The sequence below is a fragment of the Vanessa atalanta genome, chromosome 15 (genome assembly GCF_905147765.1).
Source record: "Vanessa atalanta chromosome 15, ilVanAtal1.2, whole genome shotgun sequence".
Classification (NCBI taxonomy): Eukaryota; Metazoa; Arthropoda; class Insecta; order Lepidoptera; family Nymphalidae; genus Vanessa; species Vanessa atalanta.
In genome coordinates, this window is record NC_061885.1 from 6,147,516 (window position 1) to 6,175,016 (window position 27,501).

The 27,501-nt window shown below is 30.8% G+C and overlaps 1 protein-coding gene and 1 long non-coding RNA gene across 2 annotated transcripts; one reads left to right on the forward strand and one right to left on the reverse strand.

The window, feature by feature from the left end:
* Positions 1-12,889: 12,889 nt before the first annotated feature.
* Positions 12,890-13,702, reverse strand: LOC125069393. The gene has a single exon (XM_047678876.1). The coding sequence runs from the start codon at positions 13,655-13,657 to the stop codon at positions 13,079-13,081; it is 579 nt and encodes a 192-aa protein (XP_047534832.1). The 5' UTR covers positions 13,658-13,702; the 3' UTR covers positions 12,890-13,078.
* A 9,761-nt stretch (positions 13,703-23,463) lies between these two features.
* Positions 23,464-24,560, forward strand: LOC125069364. Its single transcript, XR_007119834.1, has 2 exons — positions 23,464-23,650; positions 24,243-24,560. It is a non-coding gene; the product is annotated as an uncharacterized LOC125069364 (long non-coding RNA).
* The last annotated feature ends 2,941 nt before the right edge of the window (positions 24,561-27,501 follow it).

Consider the following 27,501-nt stretch of genomic DNA (forward strand, 5'->3'; position numbering starts at 1 on the left):
TAATGTTTATGGCATAATATAGTTATTGTAATCTTTCAATGAACCTCTACGCCTAACGTAATTTAAGATCTCGCCTACACCTACTACGCAGATACCAACTACGGCGTAGTCCTGCTACGCAGTTGTAAACAAACTTATTAAGGAAGATTTGCGGCTACAAATTACACTGTTTAATTTTGTATAAAATTGCTTTGCATAATTTGTAACTTTGATCTTTTGACGCGCTCATTACTAATGAAGGATTAATTTGAGATGTTGCGTAATAAAGGAGCAATTATTATAAATTATATACAATGTAATGATACAATTGATGAAATTATTTGTAACACTTAGAATACTTTATATATTTTTTAGACCAAGGTCAAACTTTTGTATGTATTGTTATTTATTTAACGATTACTCTAGCGCAACCATTGAATAAGCCTAGGTTAACAATGACAATTACAGGAATCACATTGAAATTTGCCATAGTGGTTTATATTCTAAGTTTCTATACACATTTGCTTCGGGAGATAAAGGTATTCTATTCGAAATATTACAAACAATCACTATCATATAAAAACAGCCTATTCGAAGTAGCTTAAAAAATATTTCTTTTTTATTTTAATATATATAATTTACATGGACGAATTATATTCTTCGGGTAGGACTTCGTGCCGTCCTGCGTGGGTACCAGCCAGCTATTCTACCGAGAACTTACTTGATATTCCAGAATTCTGGTTTTAAAGGGACATTTTATAACACGCGCAAGAAACGTAAGCGTAGCGACGTATAATATTGGATTCCGTGGTTGGCGGAACATTAATTAAGAAGTGGTTTACATATTTAACAGTGCCAGTATGTGGACAAAGGTGTATAATTTTATGTTCTAAGTAATTGGCTAAGCACCATGGAGAATGAACAGGACATTGTTAACAATCAATAAAAGGCATAGATATAATTTGTTTAGTTGAATATTCTTTAAATTTTATTCAATCTGCCTCGGCTGCCTCGTTGGTCTAATGGGTTCAAACCTATATTTCTGTTGAAAAAATCTTAGTAACAGCCCGAAGTCTGGAAGTTAGAAGTGTGTACACTGTCGTGCCTCGGATAGCTTGTCAGATCTTTGGATTATGAGAGTGACGGAATATATAGCCTGGACACCTGGGGTTTGCGCACATTTTTGTGCACTGTAAAATGTTCTGCGTAGTCGACTGGTCACCCTTGATTCACCGTCGTGACCGAAATCGGTCAGGACGTTTGATTCAGCGAAACATTAAGTATAAAAAATATTAATAATTAAGGCTACACAATATTACAAACTTGTTAAATTTGATGACATAATTTTTTTTCATGATTTTTCATTCTGAAAATAGGATTTATATAACTATTAAGATCTTTTAATATATTCAAAATGTAATTGCTATTTAATAAATAAATTAATCAAAATATTCAGATATTAGTCAGTCACAGGGGTTATTGAAATATTTGATTTTATTTATACAAGCGAACATAAACAGAATTATAATAACAAATAAGGGGTGATTGAACGTTGGATACATTTTATGTAAACGTAAGGTTTTTTTAGTATTCATGGTGTAGGTTCGATTTACTGTTCGACGAGGCCCCATATTGGTTTTCGTCCAGAAAAGTTTAAGTATTTTATGTGGGATAAACAAAATTGCAAATAAGATGATTTGATTTAAGACTTAAGCATGTTTTTATGATTAAAATTGTATTTTTTATGTAATACATGGCAAACAGGCTAGGCTTAACTGGCACAAAGATTGCCATCGCTAAACTACATCTGCAATACCGTAGAGCTAGAGGTGAAAGGAATTTGTAGGTTCTTTAATTGAAGGTTTCCAAGACATACCAGATTGGATAAATTCACGGAGAAAGCTGGTTTCACAAAGTGGGTGTTTGAGGCAGAAATGCCTTCAAATTCAACTGTTGAGGATTTCTGAACATCAAGTCTGGTATGGGTCATGTGGATGGAATTTGAAATTTAGACGCGGTGTAAAATAGACAATATCATCATTCAAAGTACTTGAAATTTGGCTAACTTGATTGGAATAGAATGCCATTTGGTTTCTTTGCCTTATTTGTGAAAATAAAACAAAGTAATTATTGTTTACTTATGATGACTAATTTATGATAGAGACATATTTCTCCTAAAAAACCACGGAGACCGCATTACCCTTAGGTAGGGTAATACTATTTTTTTTTTATGTTAAAGGTGGCATACGAGCAGGAGGCTCACTTGATGGAAAGTGACTACCACCGCCCATGGATATCCGCAACACCAGGGGGCTTGCAGGTGCGTTGCCGGCCTTTCAGGAAGGAGTACGCTCTTTTCTTGAAGGTTCCCAAGTCGTATCGGTTCGGAAAAACCGCCGGCGGAAGCTGGTTCCATAGAGTGGTTGTGCGAGGTAGAAAATGTCTTAAAATCGCGCTGTTGTGGATTTTCGGACATCTTGGTGGTGCGGGTGATATTTGGAATTTTATAAAATATATACTAATATTATAAAAATACGAAAGTTACTCTGTCTGTTACCGATTTAGATGAAATTTGGTGTGGAGATTGAACTCCGGAAAAGGATATAGGCTCATTTTTTTTTAATTCACCCTTCGAAGGGGTAAATTTGGGTGGGTTTGTGTGCTAAGGGTAAAGTATTTTAAATTTTGCGCGGATAAAGACGTAGTTCTGCTAGTAATATCTATAATTTAAAGCTTTATACAATTTATAAGTAAACACTTAGGTGGTATTTATGTATTATTATTTTAAGGCTATTTTGTACAGCACTTTTAATATTAATATTTTTTAGTTTTATGTGAATGTGTTAGTGTTTTATATTATAGTGTAAATATTTAAATAGGGCATATACATAGTATCAGTCTAGTTTAAACAAAATTTGTGCTCCAATCACCTTGATGTTGTGTAGGTCGCGAACACAGCGGGGCGTTTATCATATTATATTTGAGCGTAGAATACCACAAAGTTGTCTTTTGATAATCTATACGGTTGAAAGTAGACAAATAAACAAAATTAAGGTTGTATTATACGAGTCAATATCATTTAGATTATATTGAAATTCATTCAAATTATATTGTAGTTAAGATAATATTAGTTATCGTTATTTTTTACTAAAAATAATATTAAAAAAATTTTGATCATAAAAACTGCTAACTCAACGGCAAAAGTTATGTAATATCATAACATGCGTAAGGAGGATGATATAAGCAGATAAAAGGACTTTGTTTACACATTCCCTGCGGCAGCGCTAGTCGTAAATTTATACTCAGTATTTTATGCGCAATATACTTACCCGTATCAATAAAACCGTTATGACTTCTATTTTTTTGTATTCTTGACTTCAAAGGTCTTTAAGCAGTCTTCAACATGAGGGCCCGGACGCCCACTCTCATTATCCCAAAACGCTGATCATGAAATCTGCCGCCAATAATAAAAACTTATTGCTATATATCTCGATGTGATAATGCCACTGTTTGTGGTGTTTGAGGCAACATATTATTGAAAAAAAAAATTAAGATTTATTTATAAAACATTTTTTTCAAACTACAAAATAGATATATTATAAATTGTATTTTTTTTTTTCAATACATAGGCTACTATTTAGTGCGTGAGATCGACTTATATCGTAAAATAGTGAGAAGGCTATTAATATTACGACAAAAAGTAATTAAAGGAGAAAATATGTTATTAATGAAATAATTGTCTAGGAACATTGAGTCAGGATCAGTTGATATTACTACTTGATCGAATACTCAAAATGCCTTTCTTGTCGACTTACTTCATATTACAATGATGTTTACCCATATCAAGCTGCTATAAAATTAGTCTCTCGTAGTGTTCGCGTTGCACGTGGAATCGTTTGAAATGCGTGTGATAGATAGTTGTATATAATTATCAATATAAATAATTATTGTGACTTAATATTATTAAAATTATATTATTTTTCAGTATAGGATTTATTTAAGATAAAAAGTTTTTAATAACATAATTAAAAAACGTAATATGACAACTTTGACACTTAATTTTTGTATAAATACCCCTTGTAAGTATTTTACCGGTCTCTTTTGGTGGCGATCTGAAGTGTCAACATCTACGAGATACGTAATGTATTTTTATTTTTGCTAGTGTTAGTAAATTATTATTTTAAAATATTTGTGTATAAAAATGATACTAATATTTCCCTATAGTTGTTATTGCTTGTTAAATTATTGATGAATATATGAATTGTGTCTTTTGCAATTATCAATATACAAAGTTAATATTATATATACAAAGTTAGTATAATTGTATTTAACTAACATGATTGTATTTTTGGACATTGAAAAAGAGTAACTACTGAGTTTCTTGCCGGTTCTTCTCGGTAGAATCTACATTCCGAACCGGTGGTAGTTTTACTTTAAAATAGTTGGTTAAATGACGATAAAAGCCTACTTGAATAAAGTATATTTTAATTAAGGTAATTGTTTGGTTTTATTGTAATTATTAATTATAAATTGAATAAAAAAATCTAACACGTGCATCACTAAAGCCTCATGCAATTTCTTTGTGTTACGCAAATACTATATTATTTATATTTCAAGTTCATTTTTAAAGTACATTTTAATGAACTTGAAGCAAGAATATCAGCAATATAAGTATTATTAGCAATATACTTTTTTACATTTGCGTGAGGAAATACCACCACGTGCAGTTTATTCTTGCTTTTTTTAAAGTCATGGACAGTGCTGATAAAACAACCATATGAAAAATCAAACCGTTAGTATCTCTTTTAGATTAGATTATAAAAAAATAGAAAACAGGAAATATTTCCTTGAGCGTAGAGTGAAAGCGTATTTTAGTCTATTTGAATATTTATTTTTGGCACAGAATGGAGAATATTGATGACGAATGATGGGGACTTGTGGTTTTAGCGGCCTGCGCAACACGACACACATCACGCGCGTTATAAGTTTTGCATGAAAAGTTCAGAGGTCGCATTATTTCACGTCACAGTGACGTCAAATGGCCGTCGACATTATGCGATTAAGGGCTGTCGGATTTTATTATGAGTTTTCTTAACAGTCGCTTCTATATAACTATTATTGCATTAGTAACTTATTGGCGAGACCTACAGAAAAGTCATGGAAAGAAAGCTACTGAAGAATCTTTGGAAGTAGTCAACTTACTGACATCATTTATCATACTTAAATAAAATGATAATAAAATAAAATAAAATGAAAAAAAAAAAAAAAAATAAGTCCAATTTGCCATAAAAAATATACGTAAAATGTTAAATAATAAAATTAAATTTATTATGAACTAGACCACTCTTTAGAAATTTACAAATGATTAATTCTTATACTATAAATATTCTAGAAATTTTAAAATTAATATGTCAAAATAGAGAACAGAGAGAGAATATATATATATTTATTTATTTATTTTAACATGATAACTAAATGCGGCACTAAATCAGGCTATGCAAGTAAGGCTTTCCAAGAATCAATGGTTGTCAAAGCAGATTAATCCTTGAGTAGATCGGCAAATGCAAGTGCAGTGTACCTTTAGATGTAGACCGATGACCTAGCGAAGTTGGCGGAAGGCGGAGGACAAGGGTTTGGTGCACTTTGGTGCACCTTCGAGAGGACTGTTAATGGCAAATTTACGAATCGTGATTCAATGCTTATACTTGTTCAATTTATATTCAATAAATACTTCATTAAAATTTTATTTAATGTACTTTCATTAGAAACTATTAATTTATTGATATAAAAAGAAATAACGTGTTTTACAAATATGACCTTAAACCTTTTTAGACTAAATTTTTTCAATTTGTAAATCGTAGTAGTGTAGTCGTAAGCAACGTGATACAATTGACGCAATGCAGAAGTAATTAATTTGTTTGTTACAATATTTTATGATAAAAGGAAACAAACTTTAAAGGAAGTTTTACCGAAAGTTATCTTATCACTAATCAACAATACTGTGAATTTCTGTTTTAATTTCGAGGAAGAGTGCCCCAATTTGATGATAAGCACAAGGGATACATAATCTTGTGCTTAAGCCTTTAAGGTTGGTTTTGCACTAAAGGTAAAAATAATAAATACATCAATATATATTTAACAGTATCAGAACGAATTTAGTTTACAGTGCCATTATATTTAGCCTATGCCAACGCGTATTATTAGATTTATATCATATCATTTACATTATCCGCGTTTATTTATTTCACTAATTGATTTATTTACTAAGAAAGTTTACACGCCTGTCAGTTAAGAAAAAAGTTTGTGAAACATAATAAACAGTACTAAGGCTTCAGATACACAGGTCAGACTATGACAATAGATACATATAAACTCCAGTAGTAATTTTAATAATAAATACTCCCTTCGGTAACCAATGAAATAGTTTGTCTATATTAAAAAAAAAAAAACTACTTTGTGTCGGAATGTCAACCGTATATAAGTGTAAAAATCCCCTTGATATGTACAATTTATTACAATTCTGTGAAAAGAGGTGTATGACATGAAAATGCTGCCAGCTATTTGATGTAATTAAATTCAGTGTCTGGTGCATATTTTCAGAGATATAATTGGATTAGCGCGGTGGAATAAGCTTCGTACCGCCTTCTTAATCAGAGAAAGACCATAGCCCAGCAGCGACATAATTGCAGATCACTTTAATTTTGTAATATGACAAAGTAAACGGACAGATAACGCTTACTGTTTACACTTTGAATTGTAATAATTACCACCGAAGTTATCACTTGATATTTAAACAAATGCATAGCGCAGAAAAAAAAAACCACTTAACAGTAGTTTGATCGATCAAAAATTATTGATTGTATTATAATTTATTTTATAACTCATTATTTATAAAAATAAATTTCAATTATATACATTTACCCTTTTATATACAAAATCTATAAAAATAAATAGACAACTCGTAATAAGTAGTTTATACCACAAACTAATTTAGAAACACTTTTTTTTAAAACAAGTTTTTATGTACAACATTTCAGGTATGATGTTTATTGTTAAGAAATTCCATTGTATGAAGCCAAAGCTGGGTGTATTAATAGGTCAAGGTCACGACAAAAATACATTGTTTTCGAAACTTAACCTACATGTAAAAATTCAACTCCGTAATATAACAGGAAGAGGTCCTAATTCAGCTTGCAAAATCCTTAGGTCAACTAAACAAAAAACTTGGTAAGTTAAATAAAAGCCTGTCAAAAAGTTCTGAGCGTTAGGTTAGTAACTATTACCGAAATAATATATTCATTTCGGTTATTGTTACTATCAGCTTAATATATTATACGAGTTAAAACATTATTATTCAAACTTTTATACAAATCAAAATCAAAATATAAGGATTTTAAAAAATAAACATTGTAATATCAAATAGATAATAAGATAGTATGATTATGAAGGTCGTTAGGCCTGTGTTGCAATTTCCTTGTTAATATTGCAGTGTGACCCACTTATCGTTAGTTAGCATCTATCGACCTTTTCATTCATCATGCACAGCGGGAAGGGGTCCAAGGCTTACAGGATGACGTCACTGAGGTTTAAAAATCATAACCCCGCTGCATTCCCCTCTTCTGACCTACTAACCCAAAACGGCATACAGTGACGTAGGCAGATGTACAACCTCACGGACAGCTCTTCCTCTTCAGCCTTGTGTTACGAGGACACGAAGGCAAAACTTTGGGTGTAGTGAGTTTTGAGTTTTCAATGGATATTCCTACGGTGAAGTTTGTAGCTGTATGTGTTGTGTATTTATATATCTTAGCAGTCTCTCCAGCAACCTTCAGTCATTCAAGGTTTTCTATCACTTATTAAAAAGTATAATTTCTACAAGATATGGGAAATATTATGTGACCTTGACTATAGATTCTAAAATTTAACACTGCCTTCTGGTTCTTGTGAGTAAAAGTTTAAAGAAATTTAATCAATATTAAAAGAGTATGACGTCACTGGTTTGTTTTTTTAGTTATTTTTAATTGCCGTATTTGTTTGTCACGTATTGAGATGATGAGACTTAGAATGATTAGTATGAGTATTTTTAGGATCGTTATATGCGGTTTAGTTCTATGGCCGACAATCTTGTCAACAAACAAATCAATCAAACATATCTATGTTTGATTGATTTATTGCAATACAAGGACCTATTATATATTACATACTGAGTATACAACAAAAATATCATCTACATTTACTCGTGCAGATTGATTCATCCTCCAAGGAGCGCCGCTCCATTGTAAATCATCGATTTTTTTTTTTGCTGCTTGACATTAGTTATCTCATACACATTTAGAGATTTTATAAAGAGCAATATTCATACTAATGCATTCGGACAATTAAGCGTGGATGGACGAGTCGCTGACAATAAATTAGTAGTTTTTTATCATTTTAAAATATTTATTATAAATCATGAATTTCCTGTGGAAGGTTTAAATATTTTTTATTTTCGAAAAATGCTAATGATGCCTTAATATAGATAAGGATTTGAATACTTTTTCTTATAAGATCTTGGTATTTACTTTTTTCTGTTGATTTGTTGCCCGTACGTTTACAATACAATACAATACAAATCATTTATTGATAAATCAACATGAATCAAAACCTGTATACCTACATCATACATTTTAGAGAATATACTTTTATATTGGGTTCATCTTTTCGACAATTTGGATTTATGTTATATTAAGACGTGTATATGTAAAATGGCTTCATTGGAATTACATTGATTTCTTTTTTCAATGTTTGTTATAAGCTGTATATTATATTAGTATGAAAATAAAATTTATATTGGCTTTGTTTTTAATTTTACTAAAAGTAAGTATAAAAAACTAATTAATTAACTAACTAATTTTACAAAAGCATTTCTTGTAAAACAAAATAAAATATATATTTTCATAACAAATTTCCCTTTTGTGCGTTAAAATGGTGATCCACTAAAAGCTGATTTCTAAGAAGGACTATTTTTAAGCATAAGCACTTTCATATTATAAACAATAGTTAAAGCGAGTTGGCGTACTTGGAATACTGACTTAAAGGATTTATGAGGTATGTATGTGTTAGCAACTTGAAAGTTATTTAAGGAAATTTGTAATTACTACGTGACATTTTTACTTAAAGCGATGCACCTACGCTCCTTCTATTGGCTACATTATATTTTCACAGATATAAAATTTAACAGGTACTTCATTTTTATTTGTCAACGTGTAAAATATTCTGTTATAACAGAGCAGCGGGACACAAACCTACAAGCTACCAACCTCCCTATAAGCTTCAAACTTTGTTCTGCATAACCCACAGATATTCGACAGTCGAAATCATCGAGCAATTTTTAATATCGTTTGAAAGCTATTTGTCTGTCCATTTTTAAATAATTTATTTGCATGTATGAAATAGTATGTATGTGTTTATGTGTGTTCATAATGTGTATATATAATTTAATAGTCCATAATTATATTTTATATATAATTATGTGTTATATATATGTTCTTATGTAATAGGTATTATCTCTTCTCTCATATTTAATACTTTGTGTTCTCTTACAAACATAAAACCGTATTAATTGTTGATTGTTTTTATTATTATTACTTTTATGTTATGTTGTGCAATAAAGTATATAAAAATATAACGATATATAATTAATATATAATATAATTTGTGTATTTCAAATTACACATATAATATAACGTAAAATGTTATATTTTCTTACACTTAATATTTGTATGGTTACCTATCCTAACAAAACTTAGAGTTGATTTTTCTCAAAAAAAATAAGCTCATATGTAAAACGAGTTAATATCAAGTGTCTTACTATGATAATGGTTTTGTCTATAAAAACATAATTTATTTAAAAACCTACAGTACAAGCCTAACTATTGCTGTTTCGTAGAATATATAATGATTGATTAATGATGATGTTGAACAGAGATATAGGTATTTATTGTAGTGCATTGTTCTCTGTTTTGATAACGTTGTTTCCCAAAATAAAAAAATGCCATTTTTTATGGAACACAAATATTTCAAGGTCATAAGCAAATATTAGCGGTAGGTAGATACAGACATGTAACGTCAATTCGATGTATAATGTCCCAAGTTTTGATCAACCACTTTGAAAAGCCTCTGATTCATATATTATTTAATGAAAACTTTAATTGCTTACTATTTAAATATCAAATGAACACATTAAAATGACGCAGTAAGCTATTCATCTCGAATCAATGTTCAATTTAGAATACGTTGCCCTTTTGTAGGCTTATAATAGGCAGTAATCTTTCGTCTCCAATTTATGCGAGTTGTCTATGATATTAGACAACAATGTCTGTTAAATGAAAATAGCTCATAACGATATTTTAAACTAGTTGTCATCCGCGGCTATGCTCGATTTTTAGGTTCGTCATATCAGGCAAAAAAGTAGTCTTATTAGTATGTCCTTACTTGGAGTTCAAGCTTGCTTCATATATCATCAAATTCGAATCAGAGGTTTAGCCGAGTTTGAAAGAGCAACAGACAGACAGACCGGGTTACTTTCGCATCTTAATGTGATATCGTATTGATGACAAAGCAAATTACAATGTTAATGTTCCTTTGCAATTATTTTTGACATAATAAAATTAATAAATCGAATAAGTTGAAGATATCGAATATAAATTACTAATATCTTACATAAACAGCTGTTAAGATTTACATACAATTACAGTACTTTATTTGTTTTCAAACTTCATTATGTAATAGATTCTACTACTATTGATAATCTTGTATATATCTGCCATATTTCTTTGACTTACATAAATTTAAACATTATACAAAGCTTGTTTGTTAGTTGTTCGTGTGTTTTTTGTTTATTTAATCGTACTAATCTCAGGATTTACGAATCCAATTTATAACAATGTTTTCATGTAGTCCATTTGGCCTGTGGCTGTTAATTTTAATTAAGAATATAATAATTAAAATATTATTTATACATAAATCAGTTGAAAAATAATTCTTTATTAAATGTATGCCCAAGAAGAGAATATCTGCGAGCGATAATCACTGTTAAAAAAAGATAAGTAAGGCTAACTTTACATAGCCGTGTTTCCGACTCTGCAAAGTCAATAAAAAGGTTATATTGATGATAAAAATCTTCTCAGGCAGGATATATAAATAGCATTGTATTTGATTGACAAATCTTTATAATTGAAATGAAAGAAAGGACTAAGTAATTACTTCTAATACTTCAAATATTATAATCAAATATAAAATAATAAGTAAAATGATTCCAAGGTGCTTGTAAAACTATACTGGAATAAAATATATTTTGATTTTGTAAGATATTATTTTATAAATAAAATATACCGATATGACGACGAATATTTGTACTGATAAATTAAGTGTTTACATTATTTTTATTAATTTTTATAAAAGAATTAAAGCCTAGTATTATTATTCTGTTGACTTTAAATAGTTATTATTAGATTATTGTGTTGCATTTGTCTGTATATTGTTGTTTTGTAACAAAATTTACATAATAATTATGTAAATCTTCCAAATATAGATTTATTAATATGATATATTTAAACACAAAATATATATATAGACTAGAATTCCTAGATCAGAGTTTATTGAAAAACAGAATTTATCTTTTGAGTCGTCTGTATTTTACAATCGGCTCTCGATCGAAATTTTGTAAAACTGCAGTAAATCTCATATTAACTGCAGTTTTTAATCGTTCTACAAGATTTTTTTCATCCAGATTAATATTTCAATAATCCTTTATTTAAAATGATAGAGAAATTGAACATGACTGAACATGACTGAACATAAAAATGAAGAGAATACAATTAAAATTAGAATACACCTATTCAAAAACTTCTTATAATTCAAAATTTAAATTCTTTTCTATTCTTCTATTGCCGCAAATAGAAGAAAAAAAATGTCAATTAAAACATAGACATCAACCTGTCTATTTGATTGAAAACAATTTTCCTAATGTCAAAAGAAAATCTTAAACTTTCCATTGTCACGTGTTTGAGTCACAGGCTCTATAGATTCACCCTGTGACGATGGCTCAGTGTGGGCGGAGGGAATAGGGCGGCGAAAAGTGGCACTCCGTTAGAATAAAGGCAATCAGTATCGTAACTACTAATTGATTTAAATTGTTTCATATTTTTATTTCGTCTGTATTGTTTGAAGTAGGTTAGTAGAGTTTATTTAGTTTCTCTTAAACATATGAAGAAATCTATAAATAAATTTAATTAAAAAGAAAGAGATAAATAATTTTCAATTTTTTTTATTTAATACCAAAAATTACAATAAAAATGACTTACAACTAATATTAATTACTTACTCTATCTAAATATAATACTGTGAGTGATTCACTATTTGTGATTATTCTATCAGTTTTTACTAATAATACTGATTTTAAAATGTTATAGGAAATTCTTAGAATTCAGTGATATAGTTTACTTATAGTATTCGATTGGTGTTTATGTTTACAGAAATGAACTTAATCTTTAAAAGATTAATTTACAGGTCAAATCATAAATCTAATTTAATTAAAAATACAAGTGTTTATGCTTTTAGGTTATATTATAGACTAAAACTAAATTACTTTGATAAAGGCACTATTCTTCTTAGAGGAAATATGATTTCATACTTAATATTAATTTATACATATCGATTTATAGAACACATTCATAATGTGCAAGTGTTAAGAACATATGATTTACATCGATGTTTCATGTATTCATATCAGTGTCATGGTTTGCTTTCTAATCCGAAATACAACGAAGCCAATGATTACTTAACAATTCTCATAATTATGATTAAATTGGCACAGTCTTTCACAATTTCCTTAAAGCTTACAGGGTAACATCTGGACTCATTCCTTGAAAAATTTGACTACAATCGCTTTTGCTTTGGTCCTAAATGAAGACAACGTTAATTTGCTTAACTGGCCCAGACGACTTTGAAACTACTGATATGATGAAACATTTCACTAGCATTTAATACTGTCCGATACTTTTTAACCAGTCTTTATCTCCTTTCACAATCTTTTGAAATATTCTTGTTTCTAAAGTTTTTACCGATTGAGACCTAAAGAAGCACAACAGACTGTGTGTCGCGGCACTCTCTGTGTCGGTAAACCAGACAGGCCTCGAACATATGTGTAGGTTACAGGTGGCCGAAGAATGCGCTTTGGCTGCGTTTGTTTCTTAGGTTGTCGCTGACGTTCCGTCGGTGAACAAGATTGTGATCGGCTTGTAAGACTTAAATTTTTAAAAACACGTCGTAACGAAACTGTTGAGCGGTGACGTCGATGACGCTCTGAACTGTCGCTGCTGGAGTCACTAGCTGAGCAGGAACGATCCTCAGTCCGGCTTGTCTCCCCAGACATGCTATCGTTGCTACTAGAACTACCCAATGAATCACCGTCTGCCGAGCGTCGTGTAAGTCGCTTACTGAGCGCTTTCAGCAATCGCGAACCACGAGCTGTAGTAGTTGGTTCACTCACTTCTTCTACAGGTGGGCACACCACAATTTTTGGAGCCATTGATTCCTTGCGTGTTGTCTTCGGTGATTGCTGCCTCACCAGATTCACCGGCAAATCACCGACGAACCTCTCACTCGCCACAATGTCGCTTCCCAGCTTATTTTTCATAGGTTCGACAAATATACACTTTTTGTCCCAAAAAAATGCTGTAATTCCTTTTGATAATATAATAAAATATTATCTAAAAGATGTGATTTATTAAAACTTTTACGTGATCGTTCGTAAGCAACTGACTCGGATTAATATCTAAAGTTCCTGAGAGCGAGTTGCAAACTGCCGCTTATAGGGATGAAGCAGTCTTTATAAAGGAAATTTGGCGCATGCGTATCGCTCAGTTTGGTTGGCCATGCAACTTTTCACGTACTCGGAAGGCTGTCATTATCAGGTTTCTACATTCCTCTTACAAAATAAAGCAAAGTTCTTGCATTAAAAAATATATTTTTATAGAATTTCTTTATCCTATATCTTAGAGTCCTTTTGATTTTGTACATGAGATGTTTGATATAATCACTGTAGATTGCAATTTTCTGCTCATCGAGATAGTTTTATTTTGAATATGTTTTCTAAAAATAATTCTATAACCAAACGATTACATACGAAGTAAATACCAATATTTTGATTGATCTGAAGAGGCAAGAAGTTAACGACCTATATATACCTAATACAAAATATACATATAAGTAATCTTTAATCCTTTGAATATTTCGTGTAATGTAAGAGACACGTGAGGCAAGTTAAGTTTGTCGATGTTATTGTTTCATCTATTGACGCCTGCCGGTTATATTAAGGACAAATAGATTTAACACATATAAAAGACTTAATGCTATAGGCGCTTTCGGCGTTAACTCAATATATTCATAAATTTACTCTAAAGTTTATTGAACCTGTAGTATTATACGTCTATTTATAATTAAATTTATGTAAACACATGAGTTTATTTTAATTAAGTGATTGAATCAGTTACTGAACTCGAATTTTTAGTTTCCTATTAAAGCAGAGGTAGGTCAAATAATTTCACATAAATAATAAAATATATTCTTCAGCGGTATAATAAATTGAAATGTTTATTTATTTTATTGAATGGTATGATAAATATATCTATAATGCTAATATTGTTTTCTCGGAAATTGAATTTATAAAAACATATTTTACTTTAGGTATTACACCTTTCAAATACTGAAAATAATCATTTTAGACGGATAAATTAACTGCAAATTTCCCACTGCTGGGCTAAGGCCTCTTCTCCCTTCGAGGAGAAGGTATGGAGCATATTCCACCACGCTGCTCCAATGCGGGGTGGTGGAATACACATGTGGCATAATTTCGTTGAAAGTAGACACACGAGGTTTCCTCACGATGTTTTCCTTCACCGCCGAGCACGAGATGAATTATAAACACAAATTAACCACATGAAAGTTCAGTAGTACTTGCCTGGGTTTGAACCCGAAATCATCGGTTAAGATGCACGTGTTCTAACCACTGGGTCATCTCGGCTCGTATAAAATAATAAGCTTCATTTATACATATTTTATAACCTTTTATGCTTTAAATGACGGGTGATTTTTCAATTGACAAATCTAACCATTAATAAATATAATACGTAATTATTTTCAAAATTATTACTACAATCATTCGTTTGTACGTATCAATCTGTGCGCATTTCAATTCGGATATTTCTTACGATCGAAATGTAGAAGCTGGTGATCGCTCGAGTCGGGCCACGTGACAAACTTTTTATACAAAATTAGATTCGAACGTCGCAACGCCACGTGAAGACATTTGCGATTCCATGATGATTGTTTTCTTTGGAAAATTTAAATTGATCGCGTGCTGCAAAACTTGAGAAAAAAAATGTTTTTTAAATCGTAAATGGTCCAGTTAATGGAACGCATGAATCTTAACGAAGGTCACGGCATATATTTATAAAGCAAATAATACATAGAGACAAAAAATAATAAAATGCATACTGCATTAGGAGATAAACGAAAACAACGCAGGGAAAGTTTCATTTGTTAGAAATTGTTCTTTCACGTGTTTATTCAATTGTGTTATTGCACTGATTTAGAATGGTTGATATTAGTTCAAAACCTCATCCTTAACAAGGACGGATTTGCTAAGCAATGGGTCATAAGTATTTTACAAACAAAGATAGATAGATATGTATTTTAATATAATTCATTACACAAAATTTTGATATAACACATAACATACATACGTATAACTCCCAAGTAATTCCTGTCTCTTGATTCGATTTAAGTTCATTCTGAGTGTCTAGCCAACTGTCCAAAAAATAGGGCGAAAGTGTGTAAGTGTCTATCTGAATCTGATTCAGATCAAAATACTTTAAGAGTTTTTGTAACTCATGGCTACTTTTAAAAATGTATTGATAGAAAAAACAGAACAACAATTTATTGTCCCGATCAGCCTAACAAGCTAGACTAAGAGACGGTTTAGTGATTTAGAAAACAAGAGATTAAGAAAAAGAAAGAAGAAATTAAGAATTCATCATTTCATCATCATCATTCATTAGCAGCCTGTAAATTTGACACTGCTGTGCTAAAGGCCTCCTCTCCCTTTGAGGAGAAGGTTTGGAGCATATTCCATCACGCTGCTCCAATGCGGGTTGGTGGAATACATATGTGGCAGAATTTCGCTGAAAATAGACACATGCAGGTTTCCTCACGATGTTTTCCTTCACCGCCGAGCACGAGATGAATTATAAACACAAATTAAGCACATGAAAATTCAGTGGTGCCTGCTTGAACCCGAAATCATCGGTTCAGATGCACGCGTTCTAACCACTGGGCCATCTCGACTCAATTAAGAATTGTATTTGATTAAATATCTGTAACGAACTAGACATAAATAGATGTTGCATAATTAATAATTACACGGCAGTGACAACTCTCCGGTAAACAAAACAAAAACACCATGAAAATACTGTTCAATACTGTATACAAAATTCATATTTACGTACGAGTGGGCACTAACAGTATCGACAATGAATATGAAACTGACATGTTTAATATACAATCCTTAGAATAATATACTTGTCCAAAATGACTGCATTGCTGTCAAATGATTCAATTAATAAGCATTCGAGATAATGCCCAGCTCGCATCGTTACGTAATACAATACACAATAGCTCTATGTTTTATGTGTGCCCTATATGCTGTTATCTTACGCCACGAACAGTGTTTACAAACTTATCGACGGTTTTTGATCGTTACAATAATTTTAATGGATTTATTAGTTGTAGTCGTTTTTTTTTTTTGTTAAATACCAACATTAAAATATTTTACTTCTGTTCAATACATGCGTATTGCGCAAAAACCAATACTAGAAACGAAATTACTTGAAAAAATTTAAATTGAAAAACCAATCGAATCGTGGCACTAGAATCAGGCATTCATTGTGATGCAATTACATTTGAAGGGTTTAAAGAATAACCTATATTATGAATGCGACTTGTATCTTTTGTTATTATTGTGTTGCGTTGGATGAGAATATATACGTTATTTAAACATAAGTAAATTTTGTTTCCAAAGACGATTGAATAAACAATTTTAATATTGGTAAGGCAACGGAGGCATTAAGCTGAATGAATTGGGCTAATATAAGATTGATTTAATTAAAAATGTTAATTTATTAAATAAAATTTATGATAGTACCTTTATCAAAATAGTCTAATATTTTATAATATTCGTATTAGCTTGTACACCAGCGAAACATAAATAAGTAGTCTTCTATTCTTTTCCTTACTCGTCCTACCTGCGTCGTCCCATACTATTTTGGGACGACCCAGCACCTGCTTTTCTTCCATCGCCCTCTTTTTTTGTCTAATCTTGTGGCAGTTTAAGAATCAGTTGGTAAATATTCCATAGGCGGCAAAAGACTCCTCACCTCTTCAGAATAAGGATTTGAGCTTATTCTGTGAATACACAGAGTGCGTAGCAGTATTTCCTCACGAGGGTTTTATTTTCTAGTATCAATTATTACCAAAAATTAAGCAAATAAAATTTCATTAGCATTGAACCCGTGTTCTTTGATTATGGACTGAGTATTCAAAACCACTGAACCATCTTATTATCATTCAAAAATTGTATAATAAAGATAAAGATCATTTATTGTAAACCAATACAATCTCATGACGGAATTGTGGTGGTCGCATCATTATTCCGAACAGCGCTACGGGACGCATGCGTCTGCACGCATTGTTTGCAATACTTGGCCTAAAAACTGGTCAGTTTCGAGCATATAGATTAATGTTGCTAAATTATCTATTATTATATTTATATAAGGAACTTTACATTATACAAACATTACGCTGTGACTTTACACAGCCTTAACTATTTTTTGATTAAAGTAATTTATTCATACTACAGTTTATACAAGTATTTTTCTTAAATAGTGGCACTAAGTAAAATTTCTATTAAAACGTAACTATTTGAAACAAATTATGTCATTTCACTTGTTTCTAGCTATATTTCTAAAGGATATAAAAATATATTAATATCGGCCCTCAATATACTTTTAGAATTATGAGGACCTTGATTCCCAAATAATAATAAAAAAACTGTTTGTATGTATAATTACTTCTAATTTATTAGTTTTTACTTAATTTTCTATTAGGGACTAGTAAAGAATAGGTTTTAACATTTTTATTACAAAATATGTTATCTTTCATATTCTATCGACAATCGATATGTATGTTTGTATGTGTGAGTGATATGTTTGTCAAATGTGTCTAACGAATCAAGGAAGCTTATTTTTCCAGTGTAGGTGTATAAAAAACAGTTACAATACAATACGATAAACATAACAATGATAATTAGAGCAGGATGTTGTGTAGAGCAACGCCATATTAGGATAGCGACATACAATGATCAATATTTAAACTTAGAACATATTATGAAAGAGCCTACGCATACTGTTTATAAATATTTCAGCTAATTCAATAATATTATTACATAGATATTATGTATGACATTATTTAATACTACAATTTTACTCATTAAAACTTTAATGATTTATTTTTTCATTTAGTATTGCTTTCTACTTAAGTCATTTTTTGATATTACGAGCTGAAAGCAAGAAGGTACATCATCATCATACATCCCTTGGTTGGTGCATTTCCATCTTAGAAGTGATTTATATTTTCAGAGTGCTAGTGCTTTTGCGGAAAGGCTAGAATACGGTCCAGATGTATGAATACGGTAAAGATAAATTCGAATATCGATTGAAATTATAAGTGGTAACTCTTTTAAATTAAAATTAGCCGTACACAGTATGTTCTAGCCTTTATAAAACTCAGCTTCCACGCCAAGTTAGGACTTGTATGAATGTAATGGCGATCCTTTACTCATATGTCAGCCTCGTTGCTTTTGAAGTTCAAGGATATATTTTTGGTATATAAATTAGTGGCCTAAAGCAATTCGTCAATGTTCTCATACAAGAAACAAACACCAACCATGTTCTACAAACTGGTAAGATTTATTTTAATAACTTAATTATTTAAGACTTGCGAAACATTTACACAAAACGTGAACGTTCGCGTACTTTCTCTTAGTCTAAAATTAAAGTCGAATTATTTTTTCTTTGAAAAAGTTTCTTAAAATCAAGTTAAGGTTTGTTAATAATAATTTGTGCGTTACTTAAATCTATTTTTAAATGATGTATACAATTTTCTTTTCTTAAATTAAAAATATGTACAAATTAGGAAACACGTTTACGTCTCACCGGTCGGTGGTAGTGCATTGTATATGCATGTTTACCAAAACGGGCGTATAGAGGGGTTACTCGGTAGAAGGGCTTTGTGCAACCTAGTCTGGGAAGGTACCACCCACTCATCATATATTTGACTGACAAGCAGCAATATTTAGCATTGTTGTTTTCCAATTTGAAGGGCGAATGAGCCAATGTTACTACAGACAAGAGAACTTTATTTTTTTGGCATTGTTTGGCGGACGAGCATATGGGCCACCTGATGGTAAGTGGTCACCACCGCCCATAGACAAAGGCGCTGTAAGAAATATTAACCATTCCTTACATCACCTATGCGCCACCAACCTTGGGAACTGAGATGTTATGTCCCTTGTGCCTGTGATTACACTGGCTCACTCACCCTTCTAACCGGAACACAACAATAGAGTGTACTGTGTTTTGGCGGTAGAATATTTGATGAGTGGGTGGTACCTACCCAGATGGGCTTGCACAAAGCCCTGGTGGTATTGAGACAATACTGTATTTGTTAAATAATTTCGAAGCTCATTCATCAACTTCAATTCCGTTTAATGCTTAATCAAATCAACGCATGGCTATTCTTTTTGGATAAATAAATAAATATATTGGTGGTAGCACCAAATAAATAATAACATCTCAGTTCCCAAGGTTGGTGGCGAATTTTGTGGTGTTTGTTAATGGGCGGTTAACCATTTTAGCCTTGAATTAAAAAAAAGTTTGTGTGACTAATGGCAGACTATTAAAATCTGAACGGTAGAATAGAAATCAGAATCGCAATTATTTTAATCCAATGTGATTTTTACACAAAATTTAAACAAATTAGTATATATTTATTAATGTACTTCTTTAGGCGTGCGAAAAATAATTCAACGTCGAATTTAAGTCCAACGTAAGCATGTTATGATTGAGTGAAATTTTTCTGACGTAAAAATAAATTTCCTTGTTACTGTCACGTGTAATGCGTGCACGCGCTTTAATTCTGGTTGTTTACTTGTACACAGTTCTTGAACCGAAATCCGTTTATTTAAACGCTTACGAATACTAATGTTTATTTTTACAGTTTGCTCTGTTTGCTGTCCTGGCCGTGGCTTTCGCAGCACCGCGACCAAATCCAGAACCCCAGCAGTTTCTGACTTATACGTCGGACTATTTGTACCCAGCGTCCGCCGGCGTGCCGTCCTTCGTGTCTCCGTACTCAGCTCCTCTCGCCCCTCTCACTTACTCAGCTTATCCTTACGCAGCAAACACTGTATTTGTTAAATAATTTCGAAGCTCATTCATCAACTTCAATTCCGTTTAATGCTTAATCAAATCAACGCTCGGCTATTCTTTTTGGATAAATAAATAATTATATTGTAAATGAAATGTTTTATTTCACACGATATTTAAAGATGTGATCGAACGTAGTTTTTTTTGTTATTCATATTATATCAAATGTTTTTAAATACAGTTTATTTTTTATTCCGACACTATCTCAACACTAGATAATTACAACAATCTCAAGACTAGTTTGTTGTAATAACTCAAAAGTAATTAGCTGTTGTTACTTATAGATAAAATGGTTACTCAGAAATATACAAAAGTCTGTAATAATATATAGGCTGTAAATGTGGTTTATGAGGTGATTAGTCAAACAATGCTGTCTCATTCTTTCAAATTAAAATCGATGTTTACAGGAAGGAGTTAGTATTTAACTTAAATTTTGTAGTACTATTTTGTATAAAAAAATTCAAAAGTCACCAACAAACATGAGCGTGAAATGTCATTTTTATTAATAATTATAGAATTTATGGGATACATCTATCACCGTAATTCCGTTGTCAACATTTCACAAGTGAGATACAAAGTGAATTCTTACAGAATCGCTCTGCTGTTTACGTTTATAGGTAAGGCAAAAAATTGTTTCTTAAGTAACAGTTCCCGTTTTTCTTGCCTTCGCCTCTTAAATTATATAATTAACAAACGCTGTCATCGGAGCAGAAACAAATGGGTTACAAGGCTAATTCTTAATTACTTATATGAAACATGTTTGACATAAGTTTGTATCAAAATTGCTTGTATAAATTTGCTTAAGTTATTAAGAAATATTCTAATTTTCGAAGATACAAATGCTTATCAGACTGGAAATTATGAGAATCCTATCTAAGAGACTAATTTCTTACCTTATATGTTTCAGTTGTTTTTTGATATTTGTATTTAAAATCTGATTCAATATAAACTTTATTATAAATTTCGCTATTGTATTTCAAATAAGATTCAACGTAGAGTAACATCAAAGAATTTGTAGAAGTAAAAGTTTGGAGTAAAATAATGGAGATAAAATATATTTTTTAGATATTACCCGTTATTAAAATACAGTGGATAAACTATTTTTCTATCCGCTGAAGTAGACATTTTAATAAGGAATACTGTAATACACTGAAAAATCGGAATCATATCCGTCACCCCAAAAACCCTTCCTGAAATAGAACTCAGCAGGACAGCTAGTTCTAAGTTAATTAGTTTGTAATTCATGCAGCGTGGTGGAATAAGTTTCTAACCTCATACATTCAACCGTCATTTTAAATTAGAATACTCGCAATAAAAATATGTAATAACATATATTTTTAAAATCTGATTTACTTATCTAGAACACTAAGACTAGCGCGTGTAAATATTTTTATGTGCTCTATTTGTGTTTATAATTCTTCATCTATTTATATGATATTCTCAACTCGTACTCAGATGTGAAGGAATCATCGTGATTAAACTGCATGTGTCGGATGATTCTGGTATCAACCCAGCATTGAATTAGCGTGGCGGAATACGCTCCAAATCTTCTCCTGAAAAGGAGAGAGGAGTCATTGGCGTAAAAATATTGTTCAACGAATGACTGTCCTAGTAAATTTAGATATATTTTATGTCTCTCACGAACTATTTCGACGATGTATGTCCATTTGATTTAATTTTCTGCGAGTAATCTTATAATGTAGTAACAATAATAAAAGAGTAACAAGTTACGTATATTACTATTAAAACGCTTAAAAGTATAAATACCGTTAGATAATAATGTACACAAAAAGGGAAAATATATCAAGTAATAGAAATCGCAGACGTCACAACAATAACACGAGAGTTGAGGACGGCGTGTTGGTCACGTGAAATAAGACGAAGTTGGCAGTTAAAAAGAAAAGAAAAGCGTAATCCAAGTCGGGCCAAATCGGTGCATAGAACGGAGCGGGGGATTAATTTTTTACAAGTTAAAGGGTCTTGGCACGTGACTCTAGGAAAACATTGAGGTGGCCCGGCAGACGTAGTTTTTACCAACGTCACATAATTCCTGGCCCATTATATAATATCACGTTATAAAATGAGCGATTAAAATGAGAATATTTTAAAACAATTATCTGAAACATTTGCAACGGAAGCAATTTATTATTACTACCAAGATATTATGATCATTTCCTACATAACAAACATAAATCAACTTATGGATATGAATTTTAATAAAAAAATCTATAACGTAATACGTGCTTAGGGATTTAAGTACTATAGAACGGAATGTTATTTTAATCAGCCATGTTACTTGTTTATTGTTGATGAAAGACGCACCTCACTCACAGTTCAAAGACCTTCTTTGGAAGCTATTTACGTTGTCATCCTCAAACAAAACAGGAAAAAGCTTATGTCACCGTAACGTAATGTGTATTAAAAATATGAAGATACGTATTCTTCGAATACATCAAAGAAAAATGTTCAAAGAAATATGATACAGCAGAAATCACGTAATACAAATATATGTACACACATATACATTCTGAAACATCGATTTACGTATGAAAAGCCTACTACTACTATATTGTGTCGCAGTTTTGGATTTGTTATATAATTTACGATAGATTTGCGTAAATATTCATACCTTTCAGAATAGTTATAGTTTTAGTTTTAGGAATCATTTAAACGGTTTTCTTTGTGAAAAACATTGTATAGATTGTAGAATAAGGCATTGGTTCTTGTCAAACTACCTACCTACGAGCTACGACTGTGTTATTGCAATAAAAATAAATAATACTTTAACCATATGCGGCTCATGTTCTCGTCGACGTTTGAGTAACACAAAGAGGACCTAATTGTTGATGTACTGCTCGTCTGCAATATGTTTTTCTGTAGTCTAATTTACATAGCGTCCAAGTTATTCTTTGTGTTGTTTTCCGCCATGTTCCAAGACCTCAAGGACAAACTAAATGTATAAATATTAACGAAATAAAAAAAACTGTATCAGTGCGATTGCTCAATCTAAGGGAGGTAGAAGTATCTTCACCTTCAATACTATTCAACATTACTACAACTGTTATTAACCTAAAATGTTTGCTAAGTTGGTGAGTATTTTTTAACTTACGAGTAAGGGTGAATGTATCAAGTAAATCGTTTTAATTATCGTTAATTTATACTTTCAATATACCGATTTATTTATTTTTTTTGTCATGAAAGATGACCAAGAAAAACCCAGTGTTATAACAATTACCAGCAATAATGACATAATACCTTAGTTCACTGTTTCATGATTTTTAGCAAATCTGTCACAAGTCTGCCAGAGGTGTAGAATCAGCTTCAAACTTTACCCTCGAAAGATATGAATTTTTTTAGGCACTTTAGTACTATATTTACTTTTATAAAATAATCGTAAAAATATGTAATTTACGAAGTCGCGTTGAGAAACTTTAGTACAAATACAAACAAGCGGTATTTATACCGAAATATTAATAAGTAAATCGTGTGTGTACATTTTTCAATTAAAGGGTTATTGTTTGATATGACACATCATATGTATATATGATCCATTATGTATTATCATATGTATACATTTTAAAACTAACAAATCGTATCTAAGCTTTTATGTATGTATAATTTATGTATATATAATATATGTGCTGTTCATAATTTAATAAATTATAGTATTATTTGTTTCAGATTATCCTCTTCGCTATTGTTGCCCTAGCTATGGCTCGGCCGCAGCTATACTCCGGGTACGGCTATAATAATTACCCGGCTAGCTATCCAGGATATGCTGGCTATTCCGGCTATTCCAATCCGGTAGCTTACTCTGGAGGATATGGAGGATATTCGGGCTACCCTTACAATTACGGCTATGGGTATTACTGATTGAAAACATAAAATTACTTTTTTGTAATTCTAATTCCAATGTTACCTTTATGTTAAATACTGATATTACCTTTTTGATTTCATTTATTTTCATTTTAAGAATAAAATAAATATGTATTTAATGATTTTGTGCTGTTTTATTAAACATATTTCATTAAAATATATTTAAAATAAAAGAAAATGAGTACACGTTTGTTATGTCAATAGTTTAAATTGAAAGTGTGTTAAACAGCGAATACTTATATACCAAAACCTTCTCTGAAACTTCTATTATAAGTTTGAGTTGGACTGTATATTATATTGGTTGGGTTATAATGACGATGCAAAAGTCTATTTGAATAAAGTGTATTTTGAAATTGATTTTGATTTTGGTATATTGTTCAGTTAGGCATAACAAAAAACGTCGCAAATATATATCACATATATATATTTATTTTCAAAACAAATAACTATCGAAATCCGCTGTTCATTTATTCTTTGGAAGCTACTAGTAGTAATTATATGGACCTTAGATGATTATGTATTTGGTATTCTATATTGGTTTATAATTTAAAAAAAATATTAGTTAAGTTTTAATTTATGTAAAAAAAGTTTTAATAATATATATGTATTCACATATTATGATATAGACAACATTTCATTTGTATTTAATAATTTAACTATTTAAAGCATCAAGAACATTGTAACAGCGTGTTACCCGCATTTTTTATAATAAATAGGTATCAAACAATAATAAATCCCTATTATAAAAAATATGAGTTAATATCTAGAGAAATTATCTGCAAAATAAAAATTAAAAAACTTTACCTTCATATCTAGTTCATATGAATAAAGTCGAAGTTGAATAAATGTAATATGTAAAAGCAATGAGTTTGATCCATTATTATAGTTTCTATAGCTTCTCAGTAGTCTGGAGAGCGTTGTCTTTGACTTCATTAGATCGGTCGATCGGTGATCACTGTTGAGTGTTTAATATTGTTTAATTAAATGTAAAACTATTTTACTAACTATTAACTAATAGAACTAGCTTAAACTTGTTACCTTCGCATTCCGTTTACAGGGTTCGTAACTCGTGGGACAATATATACGCTTTTATAAGCGGATCCCAGAAAAACAACATAAATTAAATATAACCTTATAAAAAATTAAAAATTCATTAAAAAATATTTATTATATGATTGTTAACTAAATTCTATTATAAAACTTGTATTTCTTTAGCCGGTCTTAGGTATTTTTGAAATTAAATATTTTCGTTTGTTTTTTTTTTTAAATAGTTTCTGTAAGGCGAGATGTTCCAGTGATTAAATCATGTAAAACTCAATAGAAGATTACCAGTTGAAACTTTTCACGTTATTAATTTATGTTCAAAGTTCATCGCTTGCTCAGTGGTGAAAGAGATATGTAATTGTTAGGAAACTAGGATGTCTTGTTTGAAAATATGGCACATGTGTATCTTTTAACCTGCTTTGGAGCAAAGTGTAGGAATATACTCCAAATATTTTTCTAAAAGAAGGGCTTTACTCAACTATAGAGCAAATACATGCCATAACGTTACATTATTTTAATTACATTTAAAATGAAATAGTAACCCCATCAGTAAGAAGCATAAGAGAGAGGGATAAAGTAATATTACTCCAGTTCCATAACCTCAAGTTAACATTTGATTTAAATAGTGAGATTATATTCATCATAAGTAATAAAATATTTTGCTAAATCATTATGATTGGTTGAACATGCTTCTATGACGAACTCCAACAACTAACTTGCAGGTCATAATTATGCAATACTTTATAAGAAACCTTGCAATACCGCCCGAGCAAGTCGATTAATAAGAAATTTAACTTGCAATATCAGAAGTTACTATTACATGACGACGTTCACATAACAAACAAAGTATACGACATCATAGTATGATCAGTAGACGTCACTCGAGAATCACGTGTTTTCCAAATAATGAGAAAAGGTTCTCAAATTTGCTAACAATAAGGTTTCATTTATTTATGGGCCATCTGATGGTATGCAGTCGCTACCACCCACGGACAACGGTACTGTAAGAAATATTAACTATTCCTTACATTTCCAATGCGTCACAAACTTTGGGGACTTTGATGTTGTGTGCCCTTGTGACTTCAAACTCACAAATCAGTAGTAATTTGATTGCTGCTTGGCGATAGAATATGTGACGAGTGGGCGGTACCTTCCTAATACTCTAGATGGACTCGGACAAAGCCCTATCAACAAGATTGTTAATATTTTTAAATGAATCAATAGTTCAAGTCTCAATAGCTCAACGGTGCACGGGCCGCGTAGCGATGAAGCTTTATTATTAATTGCATCTGTAATAAAATTATTTGTACCATTTTACATTTACCGATAACATCTAAAATTACATTTTAAAAAATATTTTATGAATACAATACAAATAAATTATGCTTTATTGCACACCGATTAAAATAACAAGAAACTAGAAAATAATTATTTGAATACAGTAATTTGTTATATATAAAATAATATACATACATTCTTGCGTATATAAATTAATTGTTATATTATTAGAACATAAATATTTTTATATTTACCGATATAACCTTCAGAAGTATGCTGTTGTTGTAATTACCTTTTCTAATTATTCTTTGTATATCCATATTCGCTGATAGGAGTTATTATTTAAATAATGTATGTATGTTAATAGAAGCTAGTTTCCAATACAACAAAGTAATAATTATGGTAAAACATCGACGAAGATAATAACTAATATGACATCGTTACTTTATTATATAATACATAAAGTAAACGATATAAAATTAAAACAATATTAATGGTTCGCGCAATTTGATACTTGATTTTAACGTACTTGTATGACTTACAGAGCACAGAATCGTAGATAACCAATGAATTTCTGTCAACTTAAAAATATTTTTCATCTAATTTATTATTTTAAAAAAAATATTTGAGGATTAAAGTCCTTCTAGCATATTTACATTTTATAATCCAGTCATTTTATAAATTTGGAAATGAAGTCACAGGACTAATTTTTGGATATATATAGTGTAAATAAGGCTTTCAG